Source organism: Tachysurus vachellii, chromosome 1 (genome assembly GCF_030014155.1).
Source record: "Tachysurus vachellii isolate PV-2020 chromosome 1, HZAU_Pvac_v1, whole genome shotgun sequence".
Lineage (NCBI taxonomy): Eukaryota > Metazoa > Chordata > Actinopteri > Siluriformes > Bagridae > Tachysurus > Tachysurus vachellii.
The window spans coordinates 2,577,458-2,600,369 of NC_083460.1; the positions used below are offsets into that span (position 1 = coordinate 2,577,458).

At 40.9% G+C, this 22,912-nt stretch overlaps 2 protein-coding genes across 3 annotated transcripts; one reads left to right on the forward strand and one right to left on the reverse strand.

Annotated features, from left to right (window-relative positions):
- Positions 1 to 830: 830 nt before the first annotated feature.
- On the reverse strand, positions 831 to 2,021 carry dusp28 (dual specificity phosphatase 28). The gene is made up of 2 exons (XM_060890534.1): positions 1,591 to 2,021; positions 831 to 1,018 (listed from the first exon to the last, which is right to left on the reverse strand). The coding sequence occupies exons 1-2, from the start codon at positions 1,927 to 1,929 to the stop codon at positions 893 to 895; spliced, it is 465 nt and encodes a 154-aa protein (XP_060746517.1). The 5' UTR covers positions 1,930 to 2,021; the 3' UTR covers positions 831 to 892.
- Positions 2,022 to 3,323: 1,302 nt separating this feature from the next.
- Positions 3,324 to 22,834, forward strand: wdr33 (WD repeat domain 33). 2 transcript variants are annotated; one of them, XM_060867692.1, is made up of 23 exons: positions 3,324 to 3,532; positions 8,722 to 8,947; positions 9,102 to 9,170; positions 9,269 to 9,373; positions 9,620 to 9,715; positions 9,801 to 9,952; positions 11,995 to 12,092; positions 16,873 to 16,999; positions 17,801 to 17,955; positions 18,041 to 18,119; positions 18,225 to 18,335; positions 18,498 to 18,592; positions 18,786 to 18,872; positions 18,965 to 19,104; positions 19,287 to 19,436; positions 19,614 to 20,315; positions 20,393 to 20,441; positions 20,566 to 20,776; positions 20,997 to 21,071; positions 21,216 to 21,367; positions 21,476 to 21,577; positions 21,718 to 21,915; positions 22,017 to 22,834. In XM_060867692.1, exons 2-23 carry the CDS (start codon positions 8,744 to 8,746, stop codon positions 22,124 to 22,126), a joined length of 3,267 nt encoding a protein of 1,088 aa, XP_060723675.1. In that variant the 5' UTR covers positions 3,324 to 3,532; positions 8,722 to 8,743; the 3' UTR covers positions 22,127 to 22,834. The 2 variants fall into 2 exon arrangements, with proteins under 2 accessions (XP_060723675.1, XP_060723684.1); XM_060867701.1 differs by lacking the exon at positions 21,476 to 21,577 and having other exon boundaries at positions 3,325 to 3,532.
- The last annotated feature ends 78 nt before the right edge of the window (positions 22,835 to 22,912 follow it).

A 22,912-nucleotide genomic window follows, 5' to 3' on the forward strand; every position in this document is an offset into this window, starting at 1 on the left:
GTTTCGAACTGACCCGCATGCACAAACGAACAATGACAATGACGTCACACGCAGCACGCCGTTGCGCTAAAGTCGGCGAGGTTATGGAGGAAGTAAGCATTTTTGGAGGAAGTAGGCATTGTGTAATGGCGGCACAGAGACACAGTGTTTTGAAAATTTTTGGATGTCTTGTGCAACTTTTGATTATTTGATCCATTTTGTAGGCGTAGTCATGTTTGTGTGCGCACTCGCCGGCGCATAATTGTGACGGATGTCGATGTAGATCGACGTAAAAGTCACATAAAATCCGCCTCGGTTGTTCACACTGTGGCCACATTGGAAAAAATCAGATTTGGGTCTGATTCAGGACCACATATGGAAGTGGTCTGAATCTGATTTGAAATAATCAGATCTGGGCTAGATTTGAGTGTTCACACTACTCCTGAATAAGTCTGACCTGGTCACTTGACCCCAAAAAAATCAGATTTGGGCCACTTTTACCTGCAGTGTGAACGTGGCCACTATGAACTACACATCGTTTAAGAGATATTAGATTTATTTTGTGATCTACGTCTTCGGTGAAATAGTAGCTGAAGTGAAAGGTGTCTAAACCGCAGGCGTTTGTGTTAAATCCATGTCATTAATGGGTATATTTTCAATAGAACAACCTGTAGTGTTTTATTGATTTTGATTTACATAGCAGCTAACATGCATTTAAGTTATTTGAAAAGCTGAGTATAAAAGTCAGGAATAATGTTAAAGTCAATTGTGGAACCTACAAAAATATGAAGACACCAGTACACGGTTTCATATGTGGTTTTAATCCAAACTAATATCTATGCTATGTTTGCATCAATTTGAAATGAAATAAGATCAACAGGAGCCTCGATGACGAGCTTGTTGTTTGTTTGTTTTAAGATGGCAAGATATTCAGACTGCTGCTTTCTGACCTCCTGGTCTTCAGCTCCTGCTCGTATCGCTCCAGTTGGGCCCTAAAGCCTGGGTTTGGGTCCACCACTGAACGAGCTTTTTTCACCACCTGATGAAACAAATAGGGGAGTAATTGAGGCACAGATAGTATAGTAGATAGTACAGATAGTTGAGGCACATTTCAAGAAAAGTAAAAACCGCTTAAAGCATAAAGAAAGACCAAACGACTCAAAATGAGAGTCGGCTCTCACGGTTCATCTAAATGAAACGTGAGAAGACTCGCATATGTGAGCAGTTATTTCTTTTATTCTTATTTTTGTAGCTGCGATTCATTTTATCTCCTTCTTTTTCTTTATCATGTGGGCTCTGTTAGGACTTATCAAGTATTTCGACTGTGTCTCCTTTAGTAACGGTGATGTGTCGGCTCTCGTGGTTCATCTAAATGAGACGAGTCAGAGAGCCGACACATCATCGTTACTAATAGAGACAATCAAAAGAGTCTGAACAGAGCCGAAGTGATAAAGGAGAAGATTATAAGCACTGCCTACATCTATAAAAACAATCATTAAAAAAGAAAAAAAAAAAACATATCCTACGAGGTTCACTTAATAGAACCGATTCGCTCCTTCTAAAAGAATCGACTCGCGAGGGAAAGTGTGAACATGTCCTACAGAAGTCTACCTCATACGCTTCGGTTAAGGACAAGCTCTGATGCTTCATGAGGTAGGCGATACATATTGTGGCAGAGCGACTGCGGCCATTTTTGCAGTAGATGACCGTGCGGCCGCCGCGCGCAGCTTCACGGAGTATGACGTCAGCGCAGCGATCGAAGTGCGCGTGCAGGTCCTCGTTGGGGTCGTCGTAAACGGGCACGCGCAGAGTGCTGACACGTGCTGAAGGACAGGGCTGCTGCCTGGACACGTTGATACAGAGAGTCACTGCCTCCTTCTGGAGAAGCTCATCACTGCAGGCTGAGCGCGCATTGCTGATGAACAGCGAGTCTGTAACCTTACACAGCATATATCTAGCTCACTGTGTGTGTGTGTGTGTGTGTGTGTGTGTGTGAGAGAGAGAGATATCAAAACTGTCTGATCGGGCAAACTCACAGGTCTGTAGACTTCTAGTGCTGCAGAGTCCTTCATATACTACACTCACATACACACACACACTCTCTCTCTCACACACACATACAGTACACACACTCTCTCTGACACACACACTGTCTCTCTCTTACTCTCTCTCTCTCTCTCTCTCTCTCTCAAACACACACACACACACTCTCTCTCTCTCTCTCTCTCTCTCTCTCTCTCTCTCTCTCTTTCTCTCTCTCACACACACACACACACACACACCAGAATTACTGCACTGCTAAATATATTACATGATGAGAGAAGCAGAGCAGCCTGTCTTCATGGTCCTAATGCAGATGCTTTAGTCTTCGTGAAAGCCTTTTTTTACTCACTAATAAATAAAGAATCAACACTCCTGGTGTTAAGGGAAAGTAATCAACAACAGGAAGGTGCAATAAAGCACAGTATAATTATTTTCTGATGTTTTATTCCTCTTATACCGTAGACGTATTATAAATAAACATCACTTTATATTTTTTAGTCCATGCAGTTTGAGTTATATCCTGTTATTACTGACGAGATGTCCATTATAAACAGGTGTTTCCTCACCGGGATCAGTGAATTTATTATTCAAGAGAAATTAATTTACAAACAAATTTGAATCCGAAAGAAATTCAGTCTATAAAATGATCAAATAAGGAAATATTTATTACAGCTTTGTGGTGCAAAGAAAAAATATTCATTTTTGCATTGTTTTTTGTTTGTTTGTCTGTCTGTTTGTTTGTTTGTTTGTTTTGCTACCGAAAGTACATTCTTAAGAGTTTCAAGTAGTTTTTCACGGCTAAAAATAAAAGAAATAAAAAGAAAAGAAAAGAAATAAACTGGTAAATAAAAAGAATAAAATAAATAAATAAATAAATAAATAAATAAATAAATAAACTGATAAATAAAAAGAATAAAAATAAATACAATAAATAAAATTTAATAAAAGAAATAAACTGATAAATAAAAAGAATAAAAATTAAAAAATTAAAAATTAAATAAAATAAATAAACTGATAAATAAAAAGAATAAAAATAAATACAATAATTAAATTAAATAAAAGAAAGAAACTGATAAATAAAAAGAATAAAAATTAAAAAAATAAAAATGAAATAAAAGAAAGAAACTGATAAATAAAAAGAATAAAAATAAAAAAATAATTAAATTAAATAAAAGAAAGAAACTGATAAACGAATTTGTACGTCTTAGAAAACAAACAAATAAACTGAGCGATGACGTCATCACGCCAACTCAAGTCGTCCCGACGCTCCTGACTAGCTGGTTGCGTAATGACGCCATCACGTAAGCCCCGATCAACAAGACGAAGGCGCACTGGAGGTGGGGGAAACGGTGTCGAAGATGGCGGTCGCGAGTGATTTGCGGTGCATGTTGACAATCTGATTGCACGCTTGGGATGTTTTTTTGGTATTGTATTTTCGTTAAGAGAATACAGAAGAGTCGTGAATAAAAAAATAGCTTTATAGACTCAGTCAGCACTGGATATATTCGCGGTGAGTTCTCAAGAACATGATAAAAAAAAATAAACAATGACTCTGTGACCGGGGCGCCATTTAAACCTTAACGCTATGTGAGAGGAAAGCGGGTCCAACCTTTAGGGAATAAAAATGTCCGTTTTTAACCTGTTTTATTTCCCCACAAATCAAACGGTTTTGTGCTCATTGTAGATTTGTAGGAATAAGTTTCGTCCTTAAGGCTTGTGGGATCTAACAAGGTAACTTAGCAACTGTTAGCTAGCTAGCCTGCTAGCATTGTGTGTGTTCGAGAGCACGCACGCACGCGCGCGCTTTGCTAGAGTTCTCTAAAAAAATAACTATTTAAAGCCGTATTATAACTAATTATAAACGTTTAAATCTTTATTACGACGTTGAACCGCACAATAAAAACATAAAGAGACTAATTCGACCCTATACGGTATTAAAAAGGTCTCTACTTTGGCTCGTGACGCTAGCTAGCATACACCTTTCATTAGCCATTAGCTACATACAATTCGGCTAATTATAGCAAGTTCATTCAAATAAAAACTTCACAACACTCCAGAGACCTTTTATGTAGTCGTCTAACATAAAATACATAGTAGTATGAGTTGTATAAGTGATTTAGTTGGCAGGTTTTCTTTGCTAGCTCTCAACCGTTGGTTATTTTATTTCTATTATTGTTACTATTAATAGAAATGTACCTCCAGAAAGGTCTGATTTCGTTGTCAAATTAAATAAATACTAATATTTAAATATTGCATGTATTTAAGTGACCAGGCTAGTTTGTTGTCTTGCTAATTATCCAAAAGTAAATGGGATGCTAGTCAGAGAGAGAGAGAGAAAATCTCACCACATGTAAATATAGTTTGCTTTGTGTATTTTTAGGAACATATTTCTGATTTAACACCTAACACAAATATCTACAGATACACACACACACACACATCACATATCCCTAATATCGCTGTTATTCACATGGTCCAGTTTAAAGGATTCACTTTTCTTTTTTATTATTATTACTCATAAGTTAGTGTCCACTGTTTATTAGTAGGGTAAAATAAAGTTCAGAGATCTCATACACAAGGAAAAATGTTTAGAAGCAGATTTGTGTGTAAGTGAGGAGGTGAGCGAGTTGGACAGACTAAAAGACTAAAGCACCGCTGCATCAAGCTCAGAAAGATCTCATTTCCCCACTAGGGCATGTGTAGTGTAAATCCCCCTGCATCAGCAGGTAGTCCGTCACAATCTGCTGTAGTTCATCAGATTTTTGAAATGAGTTGAATTCATTTATTTTTTTCTAATGTGATGAGATTAATCTGGTTTGTCTTGATGTGCTGTATACTTTCACCGGATGATTTATTACTGTTTTCTTTCCCTTAATATTTTATAGTTTGTGGAAACAGATTCATTTTTCAGTTTTATATCAGATGTTCATTAGGCCAATTCACTTAATGTTGATTATATTGAATAAAGTACTTTTTTTTTTTCATTAATCTCAGTTAAAATAAATGATCAGGGTTTTGAGTTCTGCACTCTTACATCTGACTTTTTTTTTATTTATTAATTTTTTTTTTATTATTATTAAGAACTGTAATCTTTTAAATGTTCCCTTGTGTATTTTAAAAGAAACACATTCATTTTATTTGAACCTATAGTATGCAAAAACTGTTGATGTAAGAATGCCCTCACCTGAATTATCTCAGAATCAGAATCAGGTTTTTTGGCCCAGGGTGTTGACACACACAAGGAATTTGGTTCCAGCTTTTGGCGTCTCTCAAAAGTACAGACATGATGTGTGGATGATTATATTTACACGGTGCTGCTGCATTTCTTGAATGTTTTGGGTAAATGATAAGCTTTCTGCAAACCTAAGCTTTAACATTATTCCCACCCAAATATCAGCCTTTTATAATATAGTAAATAAAAATATATATAATATAGGCCTACTGTAACATGGGTATGTTAAATATCTGTGACTAAAAGCCAAAGTTATTGCCCTCGCTTCAAATTCTCCTAAGAGGCCATTTATTATTTTCTATTTTTTATTTCTTGTGATATCAACATCATAAACACTTTTCTCACAATGTAAATGTATTGTGAAAAAAATCTCACGCCTTGCGAAATGTTTCTGTTGTACATCATGGGGTATGTGCCTCCTTCTTCCACTTATGTCTGTCTCTGACATGGAGCTGTTTCAGTTTGGGTCACCGATCAAAGAAAAAGGGAATGAAGTCATCCAGGATGTGGAGTTTCTGCCATTTTGCCTCCTGTAGAACATGTTCTTATGTCAAATACACAGAAAAATGTAGTTGTGATCAGGACAAAATGACTTAGGACGTCTGTAAAGTGGTGTTATGGGAAAATGATCCATGCCTGGGTGGTGATGCGGCCCGATGTGAAACCCAGCCTGGTTTAGAATTGGTGCATGCAGAACCAGTGGTAAAGTGAGCAGATTGAAAAGCTCGTACATGCTCAGTTTGCCTAAAACTTTCCCTGCTGTCACCCTGTTTGTCATCATGATCTGAGACTCAAATTGGAAAAAAGAGAGAGGAAAAAAAAGCCTCTGATCTTACACCCAAAAGTATTTGCTAATCTAGAAACTCCAGAAGAACCTCAGTAGGTTTGAAGCCAAGAGGTTGAGATGCAGAGCTTGTTTGTTTATGGTTTGTACATGGATGCGGAAAGATGCTAGTGCAGTACATCAGGAGGGTGAAAAGGATTAATGTACACGTTTCATTTAAACATGATTCTTCTGAATGTGACTCGGTACCATTTAAATACTTTAGCGCACAAAACCTGATGGATTGGATCAAATGAAACCGTGAGCTGCTCTTTCTAGACCCCATTAATAAATCAGCACCTCTGTTGTGGGCTTCTGTACTGTGTTCATTTATCACAGAATAAAATGAGGTTAGCTCCAGGATAAACATGTAAAAGTGGAAGATTTGTATACATTCAGGAAAATACAGCAAAGTTCATATGCAGTATTTTTTTTTTTTTTATAAAGGAAGGCATCTTTCCTGCCATGAGCTGTGGAATTTTTCTCCTCTAGTAGCCTGAATGTTTCTGTTCATTTGTCATCGTGATCCAGAAAGCAGCTTTTTCCCCTTTCATTTTTTTCCCCCAAGAAATTAAATATTGTGCTGAAAATGTTAAGAAGCAATAAAGTAGTGAAACGAGCTCGTTGTCCGGAACCTGATTAGCAGCTGCACAATGATGTGTGTGTGATGTCATAATGATCTCCTTTAAATAAAACACTGCCTTCATTTTTGTTCCAGAAACTTCACCAGGTTCCTTATTTTTCTGTATGTTTAATTCTCCAGCCATTTTAAAGGCAATGTTTTAATCCTCAGGAACTTAAACTGATTTTTAATGTAATTTATGTAAATAGCGATGAAGTCGACACTTGTCATTGGTCAATGTTTAGGAGATTTAAATCAAGTCACGTGGAAAAGTGTTCCGTAATTCTTACAGGATGGGGAGAAAAGTTCTCAGCCAATCAGGAGCAAGGACCTTTATTTAATTTGTGCGGTTTTGTATGATCTATTGCTCATCACCTACAGCATTTAATCCATTAATACAGATGGTTTCATTTCTGATGAATAAAAAAGGAAATTGTTGAACGTTTATGTTAATCATCTTGACATCATAAGCCTGGATTATCTTTGTTAGGGAAACAAAGCAAATCTCAACTCGCTCGTTTTAAACGTAGCGCGGTTGGGCGAATTTTTATAAACTGCACATTTTATATGTCCTGAATTTTTCTAAGTTCCTTAAACAGTATTCTGGAGGATCTCTATTGTATGACTCGTGTTGCTGGTGGACTGCGTCGGTGAAGAGAAGCGTTTAATCTTGTTGTCGTAATGATAATGATTACTTTGTCCTCAATTTATGCATCCGAGATTAATTGTGTGTGATACAGAAAGAAGAGACGTTTGTGCTCCAGTTACCTCACTATTATTATTACGGTTTTCATGAATGTTCTAACAGTGTGTTGTATATTTTTATATATGCCGTTTTCCGATCCTGATCGTTTCGAATGACAGCAATGAAAATGTGCGAACTTTTCCGTCGTTTCACCGCCTTGTATGTTTTAGAGCATTGAGTATGAAGTGTGTGTTGTGTTGTGGTTGTTTTATTGTGCAGAAGCGTTAGCAGTGTTAGAGAAGCAGAAATCATCCATAATTTAACAGGTGTGGATGAGACGGTTGATTACTGCGAGACTCTTGAGATATCCGAGATCAAGGGCATCGATTTGGGTAGGGACGGTAGGGACATGTCCCTACCAATATCCAGGGAAGACTCAATTGTCCCTAGCAATAATTCGACCAAGCCTATATTTATACATAACCACTGATGTCCGTCTGTGTTTTGTGCTTTTTTACTTTCATTTAACATTTATCCAGGAATCATTAAATAAGATTAAAAATATTTTTCAACGGCGTTCTATAAAAAATAGCGCAACTTGTGGAGCACAAACGGTTAACAGATTTACCCCCTGCAATGAATCCCGCCTCTTTAACTCACCTCTCTAAAAGGATTGGCCTTTGTCTTTTTTGAGTCCTGCTCTCTAACCCACGTCGCTGTTTGATTGGCTTTGTCTTTCTCGCTAATGTGTTGAGGTCGGAGGCTGCAGCTAGATTCCGTTGTATGAAGCAATATGCAAAGTGATTATGCAGCTACAGGTATGTGAGTAAGAAAGTATTCTTATAACAACAGTTTTATGCACAAAATACGGGGAATGTTGTCCCCACTAATGTCAAATAAATTATGTCCCCACCAATGACAAAATCAAACTTATGCCCTTGGTGCAGATTCTTTTCTAATCATAAACTGGAGGATGTGTGTATTGATGAGTGTATTGATGTGTGTTTCGTCTGGTGAACTCTGACTATGTACAGTGTTGTGGTACTTGCATAAAATATGTAATAATACAATCAATCTATCAGTTTTCTAGTCAGAACAGCAAATTGTGCTTTCGGGATTTTCGTTTTTACTTATTCAAAGCAAACTCTTTTAAATGCAGAGTTTTTATTATTATTTTTCTAATAAGTTTTTCTTCCTGACTTCAAACCCAGTTGCAAAGGTTTACAAAACTGGACTTTCCTTAGACCAAGTCTGTTTTTCTAAATTTGGTTTGAAGGCATTTCTTGTTATTTGGAGACGGAACCCTTCTTATACTCTTCATCCTCACTCGTCCACAGGTGTAGCTGAAGACGCACCATCATGGCGACGGACATCGGCTCCCCGCCACGTTTTTTCCACATGCCTCGCTTCCAGCACCAGGCGCCTCGGCAGCTCTTCTACAAGCGGCCGGACTTTGCGCAGCAGCAGGCCATGCAGCAGCTCACCTTCGACGGAAAGCGCATGAGGAAAGCCGTGAACCGCAAGACCATCGATTACAATCCATCCGTCATTAGATACCTCGAGGTAGCATCAAAAACTGTTTTAATTCATTGTTACTTGGGAAAATAACCAGAAACCTTTAGATCAGAAAAATCCCACCTTCATATAAGCTTAATGAAATTTTTTTAATTTAAACTCTATTTGGTACATTGAGTAACATTTACACTTTTACTGACAGAATCGTGTATGGCAGCGGGATCATCGAGATTTGCGTGCTGTCCAACCGGATGCAGGTTGCTTTAATGATGTGAGTGTGTTGACTTGGCTTGTTTTCAGGCTTTTGGAATATCAGGCTAGTTTTCTTATTGTGTGTGTGTGTGTGTGTGTGTGTGTGTGTCTCTGCAGCTCGTCCCTCCCATCGGTATGCTTAATAACCCTATGAACGCAGTCACCACGAAGTTCGTCAGAACGTCTACGAATAAAGTGAAATGCCCAGTGTTTGTAGTAAGGGTAAGTTTCCTTCAGTGCCCACGTGATGTTTGTGTAAGAGGCGATGCCAAAGTAGTCCTGTGCCCAGTATAGCTGTATTACGTTTGCCGTATGAACCCCAGTGTTCAGCCTCCTGCTCGTCTGCGGCTACTGAATGTACCGTAAATAGCGTTAATGTGGTATAGGACATGAATTGGAATACCGCTGCCTTGGAAATGAAATATTTATACTCATCTCTGTGCCTTTCTGTTATTTGTTTCTAAACAGTGGACCCCCGAAGGCAGGCGACTCGTAACCGGTGCCTCGAGCGGGGAGTTCACGCTGTGGAACGGCCTCACCTTTAACTTTGAGACCATTTTACAGGTAAGTCGTCGGATAAATTGCGCTCTGATCCCCGGTAATATTCCGACACAGGACTCATCGTGTATGACGGTTGTCGTCCTCACAGGCTCACGACAGTCCGGTGCGAGCCATGACGTGGTCTCACAACGACATGTGGATGCTGACCGCCGACCACGGCGGCTACGTGAAGTACTGGCAGTCCAACATGAACAACGTCAAGATGTTCCAGGCGCACAAGGAGGCGATTAGAGAGGCCAGGTCTATACCCAATCTACCCTTTTCTGTAGTTAACCCAAGAGGCGTGTATAGGAGGCACCCCTCGGGGTCCTCCGTCCTTCTCTACTTCTCCCTGTGCTGCTCCATGTTGATGTTCTTGATTATTGACACATGTATGTGTGTGCTGTCGCAACACTGCATTGATTTGTCACCTGTAGCTCATAAGTTCTGTATCCTGGATTCTTCTCTACATAATCACAATGTACAGAAAAGGTTTTTCCTATTTTTCCACATTTTAAATAAAGACTTGACTTTTATCTTTATGCTAAGGTTATTACAACCACAGACTAGACACGGTGAGAAACACAGGGACAAAGTGGTTTATTGTGGAGGGTTTACGGTACTACACGGTCCGTCTCACAGCTACACTCACCGGGAACGTGGGCCAGTGCCAGCGTGTGCCACGCTCACCATGACATTTAGTTTTGAATAAAGATTTAATTCTGGATTTTCTTAAATAAAGATTAAACCAAATAAAGGTGGTTAGAATAAAGACGACAGATATCCCTACTCTCATCTGGGAACCATTATCATTTGTAAAGCTCGCACCACAGCGTGACCTCCCACTGCTCCTACACCTGTTACACTCTCAGGTCAAATAAAAATTGGTCATCCTGACCCGAAACCCCCCCTCCCTCCCCTGTTCTTTCCCTTTTTTTTTCTTTCACATTTTCACTCTTCGGTTTCAAGAGTAATAAGCCACGTGTAGTAATTCTGTCCCTTCTTGGTGTCACTTCACACACGTTCGCTGGTGTCCCTTTTGTTTTGTGGAGATTCAGCCTGTAACAGATGAGCAGAGGGAAAACTTTGCTTGCTTTCTGAGGGAGATTTTGTTTATCTGGTGCACTGAAGTCTCCTGTGCTTATTGTAGAATGTAAAGATTTAAGTTTAAACATTTTTATTTATTGATTTTGGGGTAAAATAATGTGATCAGGAGGAGCGTTTGTCCAGAGCGTGGGAGCGGATTCAGAGTTCATGACTAGATTCAATTAAATTTGTTTGTTTTGTTTTTTTAATAAGAACAGCGGCGTACTAAAGTGGACTGCAGAAGGACGCAGAGCAACCACACATCCTCGTTTATACCGACCCCATAATTAAACAGGAAACCCTTTCACTAGTGTGGAGTACCGTCGTCTCGTTCTCCTCCGTCGTTTGTGCTAGCTGACCCCAGACGTGTCGACATCACGCTTATAGCTTTAGCGTTTGTGATTTTTGTTCCCTTGCTACGTCGAGAACACAGCAAGGCTCTAAATTAAAATTGCATGGAGCATACAAGTAGATTCACTGTAGGCGAAAGGGCTGAGTGTATAAAACATGAACGTTTGCAAGCCAGCAAAAATCATTGAAGTGAGATTACGGTATCTTTTGTCGCTATCATTAAGTAGCCATCGCACCGGACGACCGGGGGAAGAAATAGGCGCCCGCTAGAATTAACAGTGCTGTCGCTGTATTATCTGTTGCTTGGTTGTGTTCTATTTTCAGAAATCCTAACTTCTCAAATCTGGAAGAACCGTTTGTGTACGCTAGTCACGATTATATCTCGACTCAGCCGTCCTGCTAAGAACAGGATCGGATTCTACTGACGTCAGAAAGGAGAAGAGCCAGCGGTCAGTGTGGCTTCCTGTCAGTCAGCAGTGAGATCCTTTGCATCCTGAACAGGGAACCGAAAGTAAAACCGATCCCTATGTACTGTAACACAACAAGAACTCAACCAAGCAAAAGTGTACCATTTAAATGGTGTGTGTGTGTGTAATGTAAACACTTTGGTTTCCCTGCTTCCTTAATGCTGTAGTTGTGGATTTGGTACACGGCCTCTGTAGTGATGGTGTAGATGGACACTTTGATGAGGTTGAAGCATCTTGAGAATCAGATCTTGAAGTATTCGATTCACACTTACTACAGGAACACCCTCCCTATCCCCCACCCCCACCCCTCATAACCACAGAAACCTGGGAGTGTCTCAATCCCACATAGAGCTGCTATGTTATCCTTCATTATTGATTCTTTTCCTGCTATGTCTTCAGTTTCTCTCCTACGGATAATAAATTTGCCACTTGCTCCGACGACGGAACTGTGCGCATCTGGGACTTTCTGCGCTGCCACGAAGAAAGAATCTTAAGAGGTACGTTTATGACCGACCTGAAGGCACAAACACTGTCAGGGAATTAAAAAGAAAAGAAAAAAGAAAGGGACCGTACACGTGTGTTTTTACAGAATCAAATCTGCACTCCATTCACACATTTCTGCACCTCATCACCTCTCAGTAAGCTTTTAATGGTTTCATAAAGTGATTCTTCTCTTAATGTGCTGAAGATTATGTTTATAAAGTGAAATCACATGGGGGAAAGTTAGGTATTCACCACTACTTCTTTTCTTTTGTAAGAAAACAGTCCTAAAAAAAAAACAAATTTAAAATGAATAAAAAAATCTCTGCATGCATATTTTAAAACCATGCAGACTTAAAAGAGCAGATTAAGAACTGAGCAGGAAGCAAGTAGATGAAGGGAGAAGTGTAGAATAAATTTTAGATTTATACTTTAATCTGTTTTCCGGTGAATAAAAACCAGTGGCTTCCTCGTCCTCTGAAAGGCAACACAAAAAGAAATCATGATCTTTTATATTTGATTAATCTTCTATAGTCCTGTCACTTTAAGTTATTAATGATTCTCCCAATAACAGCATGTCAGGACACGGGTGTTTTTACTCAACCGACAATCATTTATTTATTTATTTTTTATTCATTTATAATTACATTTAACATCCATGAGACGTGATGGTAGCTGTTGACGTTTGTGAGGAGCTTTTTATTTTTATGCGTAACACGCAGCACAACCCAGAAATCCTCAGCTGTCTATGGGATTTGACGCTCGCTGCTCCGTCCAGTGTGTTTCTTTTCTTTTCTCTCAGAACTAGCTCTGAATTTAAACACCCCTCTGTGATTTGACGATCTTTCCCGTTAAACGAATTCGCCAGTCTGAGGCACGAAGCTAATAAAGAAAAGTTTTTGATGCTTTGCAGTTTAACAGCAGAATACGAATTCGAAATTCATCTAAAGAGCGTTATATAAACGTTTTTATATAAAATAGGATTTATACGGAATTCTTGTCGGAAGCCGACGAGTGGCTTTAAATATCGGGCCGGATCCAAACGGTTAAGGTCAAAAGGTCACGTGAATGAAATAGTTGCTCTTCAGCATCCTGCCAGGAATGTTAAAATGTGTTTTTAGGGTATTAAAAACATACACATAAGTAACAAGAAGAACTAGACTTGGGCATCGATGTTGAGGTCATCACCAACAAGTATTTTAATTTTTCATCAGAAAATTTAAAAGGCAAACCGCTCCGAACTCTACGGCGCTTATATAGACACTGCGGAGGCTCCGCCCCTTTATACGTTTCACCCTAGTAATGTTTTAGCTTGTTGCCATCTGTCGAACTAAATGAATGTTTATTTTATTTATTTATTTATATATTTTTTTTCCAATAATTCTCAATGAACATTTTTCATGCATATTTATTTATTTATGTAAATTGTATGATAATAGCCAGTCAAAGCCCCGATAAGGAAAATGAGTGTCTTAGCCTTCAAAACCAAGAAGTGGGACCTAATGGGTAAAAGTTAGAATCCATTTGATCTAAACTAGAGCACAAAACCTGCTCGGTCCCATAAACCCAACCACATCGTCCACATCAAACCAGCCTGTTAACCTCTAATTAGGGGTCACAGTAACACCGTTTATAGATTTATATCCACATCTACAGGTTTATCTTTCCGTCAGCTCGTTCTTTTACGTTTCCTCCATTTCTAAACGCATTACACAGTCGAAGTGGCAGTTCTGTCGTCTCAATTTCTGATTAAACTTTAGGATGCTGTAAGAAAAATAAAGGAGGTTCCCTTAAACATTTGCTCTTTAATAAAGCATCACATTTTGAATTGTCCACATTAACACCACTGGGCCTGTTGGTTATCAGGGTTTCGTAGAAGTCATGAGTAACGTGTCCAAGGTGTATATGAAACTGAAATGGAGTGAAAACACGAACAGTGTGATGGTTTGGGCTCCGAATTTCCAGTAATTATATTGTACTAATATAATTATACTATGTTAATTATACTTGTAACATCCCTGTGTTTGTATAGCCTGCAATTTGACACAATGATGTTCCCGATTTATTAATTAAATAAAGCTCATCGCCGGGATTGGTATGGATTTGACAGTATGTTAGTGTGCGTACAGGTCTTAAGATATTATTTCTTGCATATTTAATAGTATTTACATGATTCGGCCATGCCCTGAGATGAGTTGGCACTCCGTCCAGGGTGTATCCTGCCTTGATGCCCAATGACGCCTGAGATAGGCACAGGCTCCCCATGACCCGAGGTAGTTCAGATAAGCGGTAGAAAATGAATGAATGAATGATTCGGCCATTTTAACGGTGAGATTTTGTTCGGTTTAAATCAGAGCTCTTTGTCCAACGTATATAAACAGTGTACAGCTTAAAGGAGAAAAGAAGAGAAAAGGTTTGGGACGTTTCTAACACCCGATGATCTTGTTATTTTAGAGATGATATTGTCACCACAAACGTGCAGACAGTGCTGATAGACAGACCCCAGAGAAACAGTTCATTAGAATATTATGAATATTCATTTTTTTGGACTTGATACTTTTGTCCTTGGAAAGCTGGGATTTTTGTCTAAATGATCTATAACAATCCGTCATCACCAACACCATGTACTGGACCTGTCTGTCCTCTTAGGGCACCATGGCCTCATTTCTAAATCATTACTAACTAACATGGCTCCTGAACATTGTCTAACATTTCACTGATGTCTAACAGGAACAGGTCATTGGTATGCATCATTACACACACACACACACACACACACACACACTCCTCCTCAGTCTGAGTGGTGACTTACAGATATTACAGTACAGTAATCACAATTCTCTCACAATTTTTATTTTTTTTTTGCAAAGAAAAGCGTAAATAGAAAAACATTATTGATTTTATATATATATTTTTAGTTATATTCAGAGATTTATATCGATTTACTGATTTACTTTGGTTTTGAATTGTATTGGGGCTGGAAATCAATTTCACAAAATGTTATTGTTTTACAAAATTCTGAGTCTGTCTATTGGTTTTCTGAGTTCTGATGGTTTACAGAATCCCACAGAGTTGTATCGGTCTATAAGAGACGGTCTCCATCAGAGAGGTTTTCTGTAGGTTTTCATTCCAACCCTGCAGAAGCCACACCAGAGTCCTTTAACAGCCAAGATCAGCTGATTATAAAAAGGAGGAATCAGGTGTGACTTCTGCTTGATCGTCAGGAAAACCTGCACTCACAAAACCGACCCTTTGTGAATAAGAACAGACGCAATTCTATCGGGTCGTATCATTTTGTTGGTTGTACAGAATTTGATTTGTCTACACAATTCCACAAAGTTGTGTCGCTTTAGAGTTCTACAGATTTCTATTGGTACATATCCTTTTGTTGGTCTACAGAATTGTAATGGTGTAAAAATTCCACATAATTCTTTTGGTGAAACAAATTCCACACAATCAGCGGGTTTAGAGGTTTTCACCGAATTCTATTGGTTCTGATGGATGTTTGTTTGTTTGTATGTTTTTTAACCAAATTCTATTTGGTTTAGAGATTTTCACTAAATTCTATTGGTTTAAAGATTTCCACAGGTTTTTTGTTTAAAGATCTTGTTACCTGCTTTCTTACAATAAATGCCATCTTTTATTTATTTTAGGCTGTATGATTTTATCTTGTTTTATCTTTTGTACCTTCATGGAACCAGTTGATCCAGTTCCCTTTAATGGTTTGAATAATAGAGCAGTGATTTGTTTATTAACTTTAGTGAACCTTTAGTGAACAGTCACTAACTTTAGCAGGTTGGTTGCAGATGAATATATAATTAGATTTGATGTTGGCTTTGACAAAGCAAGTATTAGCAAAGGCCGGTGTTTTTTTGGAGGCGGGTGGACATAAGGATCAGTGTTACGTTTGGAGGCAAGTGGACAGAAAGCTAGGGTGCCAAAACATTTGGAGTGGGGACGAGCATGTGACGTCATCCGAATACCCGCGAGGAAGTTCCCCTCATTGTTCTGAGTGTTTTGATATGTCACATGTCCATGTTGTAAAAGGTTTTTTGATTTTGCATATTTTGTGGGACGGGGCTATGGGACAACTGGAAGACCAGTCAGTACACCAATCTAAAACTTTGTTCAGAGTATCACCCTAAAGGAGCTGGCCGAGTTTGGTGTAGAAAGTTCGAAAGCTTGCCGAGTTATAAACCTCCAAAGTTTATAATGGGAGTCTATGGGAAAAAAGGCCACTTTGAGACTCGGATCGCTTAGAAAAGTAATAGCAACAAACGTCAGACCAGCGTCTACAACATATCTGAATTTGGTGCATGTGGTCTGAAAGCCCTAGGAGGAGTTACTCTTGATAAATTTTAGTCTAAGCTTAAATAGGAAAACAGAACGTTGGCTTCTACAAAGCGACATAATTAAACCTTTGGGATTTGGCTCACACGCTTCCTCTGCCCTGGTGAAATATTTCTGCAGCACGCTGCACACTGGAAGTCATGTGAAACGTCACATCATACTGGAAACTATAAGCCCTTCCCATCGCTTAGGATTAGACATGACACGATGCTGCTCTTTCTTTCCTTGATAGCAGTATAAATACATGTTCTCAGAAAAAAGATGTGATGCGTTTTAATTCACACAGTCGGGGTTACTCCAATCGTGAAGCTATTTTTAACGGTGTTGCTCATTATTTACATCCTCCGTCACACACACATGCGCTATACTGTAGAATCAATCAATGCCTTAAACATAGATGAGATCTTTTAACATTCACATTGAATTCTCTTACTCGTTGCTTTCCAGGTCACGGAGCAGACGTCAAGTGTGTGGACTGGCATCCCACCAAAGGCCTGGTCGTCTCAGGCAGCAAAGACAGCCAGCAGCCTATAAAGTTCTGGGATCCAAAAACCGGCCAGAGTCTGGCAACATTGTGAGTCTATTCCCGTGATGCATTTGAGCCAGAAATGTTAATCCCTTTGTTTGCCTCTGGAACACTAAAGGGTTAATTGTATGGCAGGTATCAGTGCAGATTCAAAGTGTTTTAATGTTTACACGTGATTAGATATAAATTCCTCTATGAGGTTGGACACCAGCGTGAGTGAGTGAGTGAGTCTAAATAAACTAGCAAGCGAAAGCCGTTAACATGGCACCTGTATAACTGCTTAATTGAATCCGTTAGTTCTGTCCAGCTTACGTCATCGTTTAGTGCTGCTTAAGTAAAAGACAAATAATATTGGGGGTTTTAAATCAAGCACACGATTTAGACTATTAGGCCACGGCCAGACAGTTTGTGCTCATAATACAACAGCATTTAGCAGACGCCCTCGTCTAGAGCGACTCAATTTGTATCTCATTTTACACAGCTGAGCAATTGAGGGTTAAGGGCCTTGCTCAGGGGCCCAGCAGTGGCAGCTTGATGGACGTTGGAATCGACTTACAACCTTCCGATTGTTAGACCAACACCTTAACCACTAAACCTTCACGTCGCTCAGATTTTTTAAAATAAATAAATAAAAATAAGGATCTCTCTTAAACAGATGGATGGTGAAATTGGTAGGTTTGTGAGTGCAAATCCCAGCAAGCCCAAGCTGCCACAGGTTGGTTCCTTGATCAAGACCCTTAAGCCTAAACGTTTCATCCAAAATGAGCATATAAACATAATGAAAAGGAAACATCTGATGTTCTCAGAGTGCAGTAAAGCCTGAAATGACCATCTTGTGGTCTTCTTTAGGCACGCCCATAAAAACACAGTAATGGAGGTGAAGTGGAACCTGAACGGTAACTGGCTGCTGACAGCATCGCGAGACCATTTATGCAAACTGTTCGACATCCGCAACCTGAAAGAAGAGCTGCAGGTGTTCAGGGGGCACAAAAAGGAAGCTACAGGTACAGTAGAACGTGAGAAACACTGTGTTTGTGCCGATGTCGTGTTTGTGTGGTATCTGATGATGTTCATGGGCTTTGGTTGTAGCTGTCGCCTGGCACCCGATCCACGAGGGTCTTTTTGCAAGCGGAGGGTCTGACGGTTCTCTGCTCTTCTGGAACGCAGGGTACGAGCTGCTTGCTCTCTCTCTCACACAGCAATTAATTACACAGCTTGTTACAAAACACCTGCTGTGAACAGTCGTAATCTTGAGAAAATATTCCATCAACAGGGTGGAGAAGGAGGTAGGCGGGATGGAGATGGCCCATGAGGGTATGATCTGGAGCTTAGCCTGGCATCCTCTTGGTCACATATTGTGCTCAGGGTCTAATGACCACACCAGGTATAAATTTAAACTGTATATATGTAATACAAAACACACTCATAACACATAACATGCTAAACAAACTGACTATAAATAACATTAGCATTAGGCTAATGATCTTGAGATTAGAGAATTTTTGTGGTGTTTAAATATTCATCAAATCTATTTTATAACCTTCAGCAAATTCTGGACTCGGAATCGACCGGGAGACAAGATGCGCGATCGCTACAACCTGAATCTGCTACCAGGAATGTCAGAGGATGGAGTCGAGTACGGTGAGCGATTATAGATCAACACAGTCTGGGACTCGAGCTTCTACACCACTCTTTTATTGTAGCTGAATGTGGATTTTAAGAATCGGTACAACTAGTGTATAGCACTGTCCTGAATCATTGCAGGGTGATAAACCAAGAATGTCTCTCTTGGGTTTTTGTTTTTCTTTCCTGAGTGTCATTTTCTGCCTCTTAGATGACATGGAGCCCAACAATCTGGCCACCATTCCTGGGATGGGGATCCCGGAGCAGCTGAAAGCAGCCATGGAGCAGGAACAAACCAGTGAGTGGGACAGTGAATTTTAATGCATTTAAAAATCCTGCAATTTGTGCTATCTGACACTAACATAAAACCCACGTTAACGCATCGCTCAGATAAAGAGACCGTACCAGAGGCTGAGATGAGCATCCCTGGACTGGACTGGGGAATGGATGAGGTGATGCAAAAGGACCTGAAGAAACCTCCAACAAAGAAGGTTCCTTATGCAAAACCTATTCCTGCTCAGTTCCAGCAAGTAAGTCAAAGTTTTTTTTTTTTACCTTCAGTTTAAATATAAATATAAAGAACTCCACAATAAATCTTCTGTGATAAGAAGCATGTATCATGCAGTATCTAGAGGCAAACAAATGTGTATGAACCAACCTGAAGGATTAAACCATTTTCTATGGAATAAATCACTACATGTTCGTTGTTTAGGCCTGGGCAGAGAACAAGGTGCCAACTATGGTTCCAGGAGAGCCACCCAAAGAGAGGAAGGATGACAAGGTTGATGGCAAGAAGAAGACTCAGGCTGAGATTGAGCAGGAGATGGCTGCGCTGCAGTACACAAACCCCATGCTATTAGAGGTTTGCTGAAATACACTTTTCGGTGTTGTTCTTCTGTGTTTATTTTCTTAAAGCTGTACACTGTGATGATGCAGAATCCCACTCGCTTGTTTGCCTCCTTACGTCATCTCAGTGAATTCTCTGTTCTGTGACAATGACAACGTTGAATTAAATAAAGTGCATTTTTTTGTGCTGCAGCATCTGAAGATTGAGCGAATGGCCCAACTCCAGGATCAAAGCATGCCACCACCTGGAAGCCAACCTGGCTCCATCCAATCTTTCCCTGGGCAAGGTGGCCCCATGGCACCACCTCCTCAGGGCTTCCCTCAGTCAATTCCATCTCAGCAGATGCCTCCGAACATGGGGCCTCCGATGGGTCAGGGTGGCATGCCCGGCCCCTATATCCCTTCGGGTCAGATGGGACCTCCAGGGCCTCTGCCTCACCAGGGTCCTCCTCCACAGGGCATGATGGGACCTCTGGATCTCCATGGACCTCCCCGCCACCCTGGACCTCACAGGAATATGGGGCCTCATGGCATGCCACCAGGGCCCAGGGGAATGCAGGGTCCTCCGCCAGGCCCAATACCTTCAGGACCCCCTTCAGGAGGCATGATGGGACCTCCACCACGGGGTCAGGGGCCACCCCAAGGGGGAATGATGCATCAGGACATGCGTGGACCAGCACCTCATGGGAACATGATGGGTTCCCAGGGGCCTCCTCCAGGAGGAATGATGGGGCCTCCACCCCGAAATCACGGTATGGGAAACATGCATGGAATGGGGCCTCCTGGAGGGATGCATGGGCCTCAAAACAACATGCAGGGGCCTCCGGGACCTCCTACGTATATGCAGCAGGGCAAGCCGCCACACATGGGCGAGGGCAACAGACAGTACAACCAGGTAAAAGTTGGACCTTAACCATAATCGAAAATCTTTTGAATTAAGAGTTCTGGTTTTAATCCCTGTCTGCTTTCTAGGGACAGAATTCTGGCCCACAGTCAATGATGCATGGTCCTGGTGCCAAAGGTAAGCTTGAGAAACCACTTTATTTCAATTTTGTTGTAGTACACTGTAAGAGATATCTATAAATAAATAAATAAACAAAAATCAGATATCAGTTTGTGTCTCTGCTGTTTGTTGCATTATGTAGATGGACCTCGAGGGCCTCTGAACCACCACATGGTTGAACACCAGGGCTCAGACGGAGGTTCTCAGTACTGGGTGGAGGACGGAGGGTACCAAGAGGGCTGGAGGAGACCGGGACAGGACTTTCATGGTGATCCCAGGGGCCACCGAGGAGGTTCTGGAGGGCAGTGGGAAAATCAGGAGAGGTTCCCTTCTCATGACGATGACTATGAAAGGTCAGTCATATTTTTGTGGTCGAGGATTGTCTGATAAAACGGCACTCCTTTGTTTTGACCCGTGGAAGAAAAAGTGTCACAGTTAACAAATAAAAACACTCATAACATTATTCCTATTTGGGAATTTGGGCATCTATAATTCATTGGGGATATTTTTCATAATGCCTCGCCCTACACGAGTTAGATCAGCCGAGTTGTTTACAGTATCGTGTCGCCGCAGGTATGACGATGGGTACGAGGGTGCAATGGACGGATACGAGCAGATGCCGAGGCGACCACCACATTCTGACGACTCGTAAGTACAATATAATGCAATTAAAGATTATTCCAATACATTCTTCTGCAAAACTGCCTGTGTGCGCTCTTCATTACGAATCCCATTCAACGGCAATGTGGACAGAAAAACGTGAAGTAATGAGCTCTGGAATTATTTGTTTAGTTTCAGGAGAGGAGGAATGAGTGGACGTGGAGGCCGAGGAGGCTACCAGGATGAGTACGGTGGAGACGACAGTTTCGAATCTCAGGACGAGATTGGCCCAAACTGGGGGAACAGTGGGAGAGGGAGGCCGCGTGGAGGACCACCGCGTGGAGGTTGGACTCAAATCATGCAATAATCCTTTCAGCCACACATGCGCGCGCGCGCACACACACACACGCACCGTCCAATCAGCATGAGTTTGAACATGTCATATCTCATAGGTGGTGTAGGAAGAAAGGGGCTTCTGCCAACTCCTGATGAGTTTGCGGCTCACTACGAAGGAGGAAGAAACCAAGAGGGTTGGGAGGGAGGGCGAGATGCAGGTAGAACAAAAAAAAAAAAAAGAGTTGGGGTGGAAGGGTGTAGGCAGATAGTGTGAATGTCATGTTGAACATGAAGTTGAATTTCCCATACTGTAGAAAAGAAGTGGATAATGCTGACAGTGTTGTGTATGTGTGTTCAGGTCACGAGGGCTATCGGGACAGCCAGAGAGGTGACCATGGCATGCACGACAGTCCGTCTGCGGTCAGCAGGGAGCGCTCTTCTTCCCTACAGGGCATGGACATGGCCTCACTTCCACCTCGCAAACGTCCCTGGCATGACGGTCCTGGCACCGGAGACTTAGACTCACCCGGAGCTGGACCTGATGACCGAGGGGCAGGTGAGACCTCTAGCCTGATTTTGTTTATAATGTGTATATAAACTGTTAAAAATGTTTGAACAACCCTTAAGACTTTGAGAGTAACCCTCTTTTCTGTTCAGGTCGGCCTCCACCACGTGAAGATGTCGGTTACGGTCCTCCTCCGTCTAGGGGCGGTAGAGGAGGGTGGGTTCGCGGCGGTCGTGGACTGAGAGGAGGCCGGGGACGGTAGTCAGAGCTACACCCAAAAACCAGCGGGTCGGACACTGTGGATTAAAAAATAAGGACCAAAAGAGCCGCAAATCTGCTCCGTCAGCTCTGGTGCATTAATGCCCACCTGCGCATTTTCTCAAGTTTGTCCTGAGGACATAGCAGCTCACGCTCTTCGTGCTGATCATAGGAACATGAGCCTGGTTGTAGCCTATATGCTGTGACTGAATATTGTGCAGTCAATAAATGAACCTGAAAGCTGATCTGACTTTGAAACTTTGGACACATGTTCGTCACAGATATGAGAAACTAGCTCACACCTTTCACTTCATTTTGGGAATTTTTACGTGATCCTTTCCCGAATACTCCACAGTGCACTATAGAGTCAGATCCTCATGTGGTTCTGTTCTCACTCGCCAACGGTGACGTTCACTGGATTGGCTCGAAGTTTTCCAGCTCATGTTTAAAGCTTAAAACATGCACCATGAGCACACTTCCAATCCAGCACCTGAAACACGGGAAAGGCGGACGGACTTTGAGCCGAGGCACGTTTGAATCGTTTCATTTTATGTGAAAAAAAAAAATACAGAAAAGAATTGTGTAACGTTGAGCAGCTGACGCCTGAGGCTGCTGACTTTCTTTCAGTATGTACAGTTTGTCAACAGGTTGTCTTATTGTTTTGTGCATTTTGTATGAGATGACAATAGAAGTTTGTGCAAGATTTATATCACATCGGTTGTCATTTCCTTTCTTTCACATTTTATTTTTTTCACTATTGATTCAAACGGTTTAAAATACTGTATTTTTA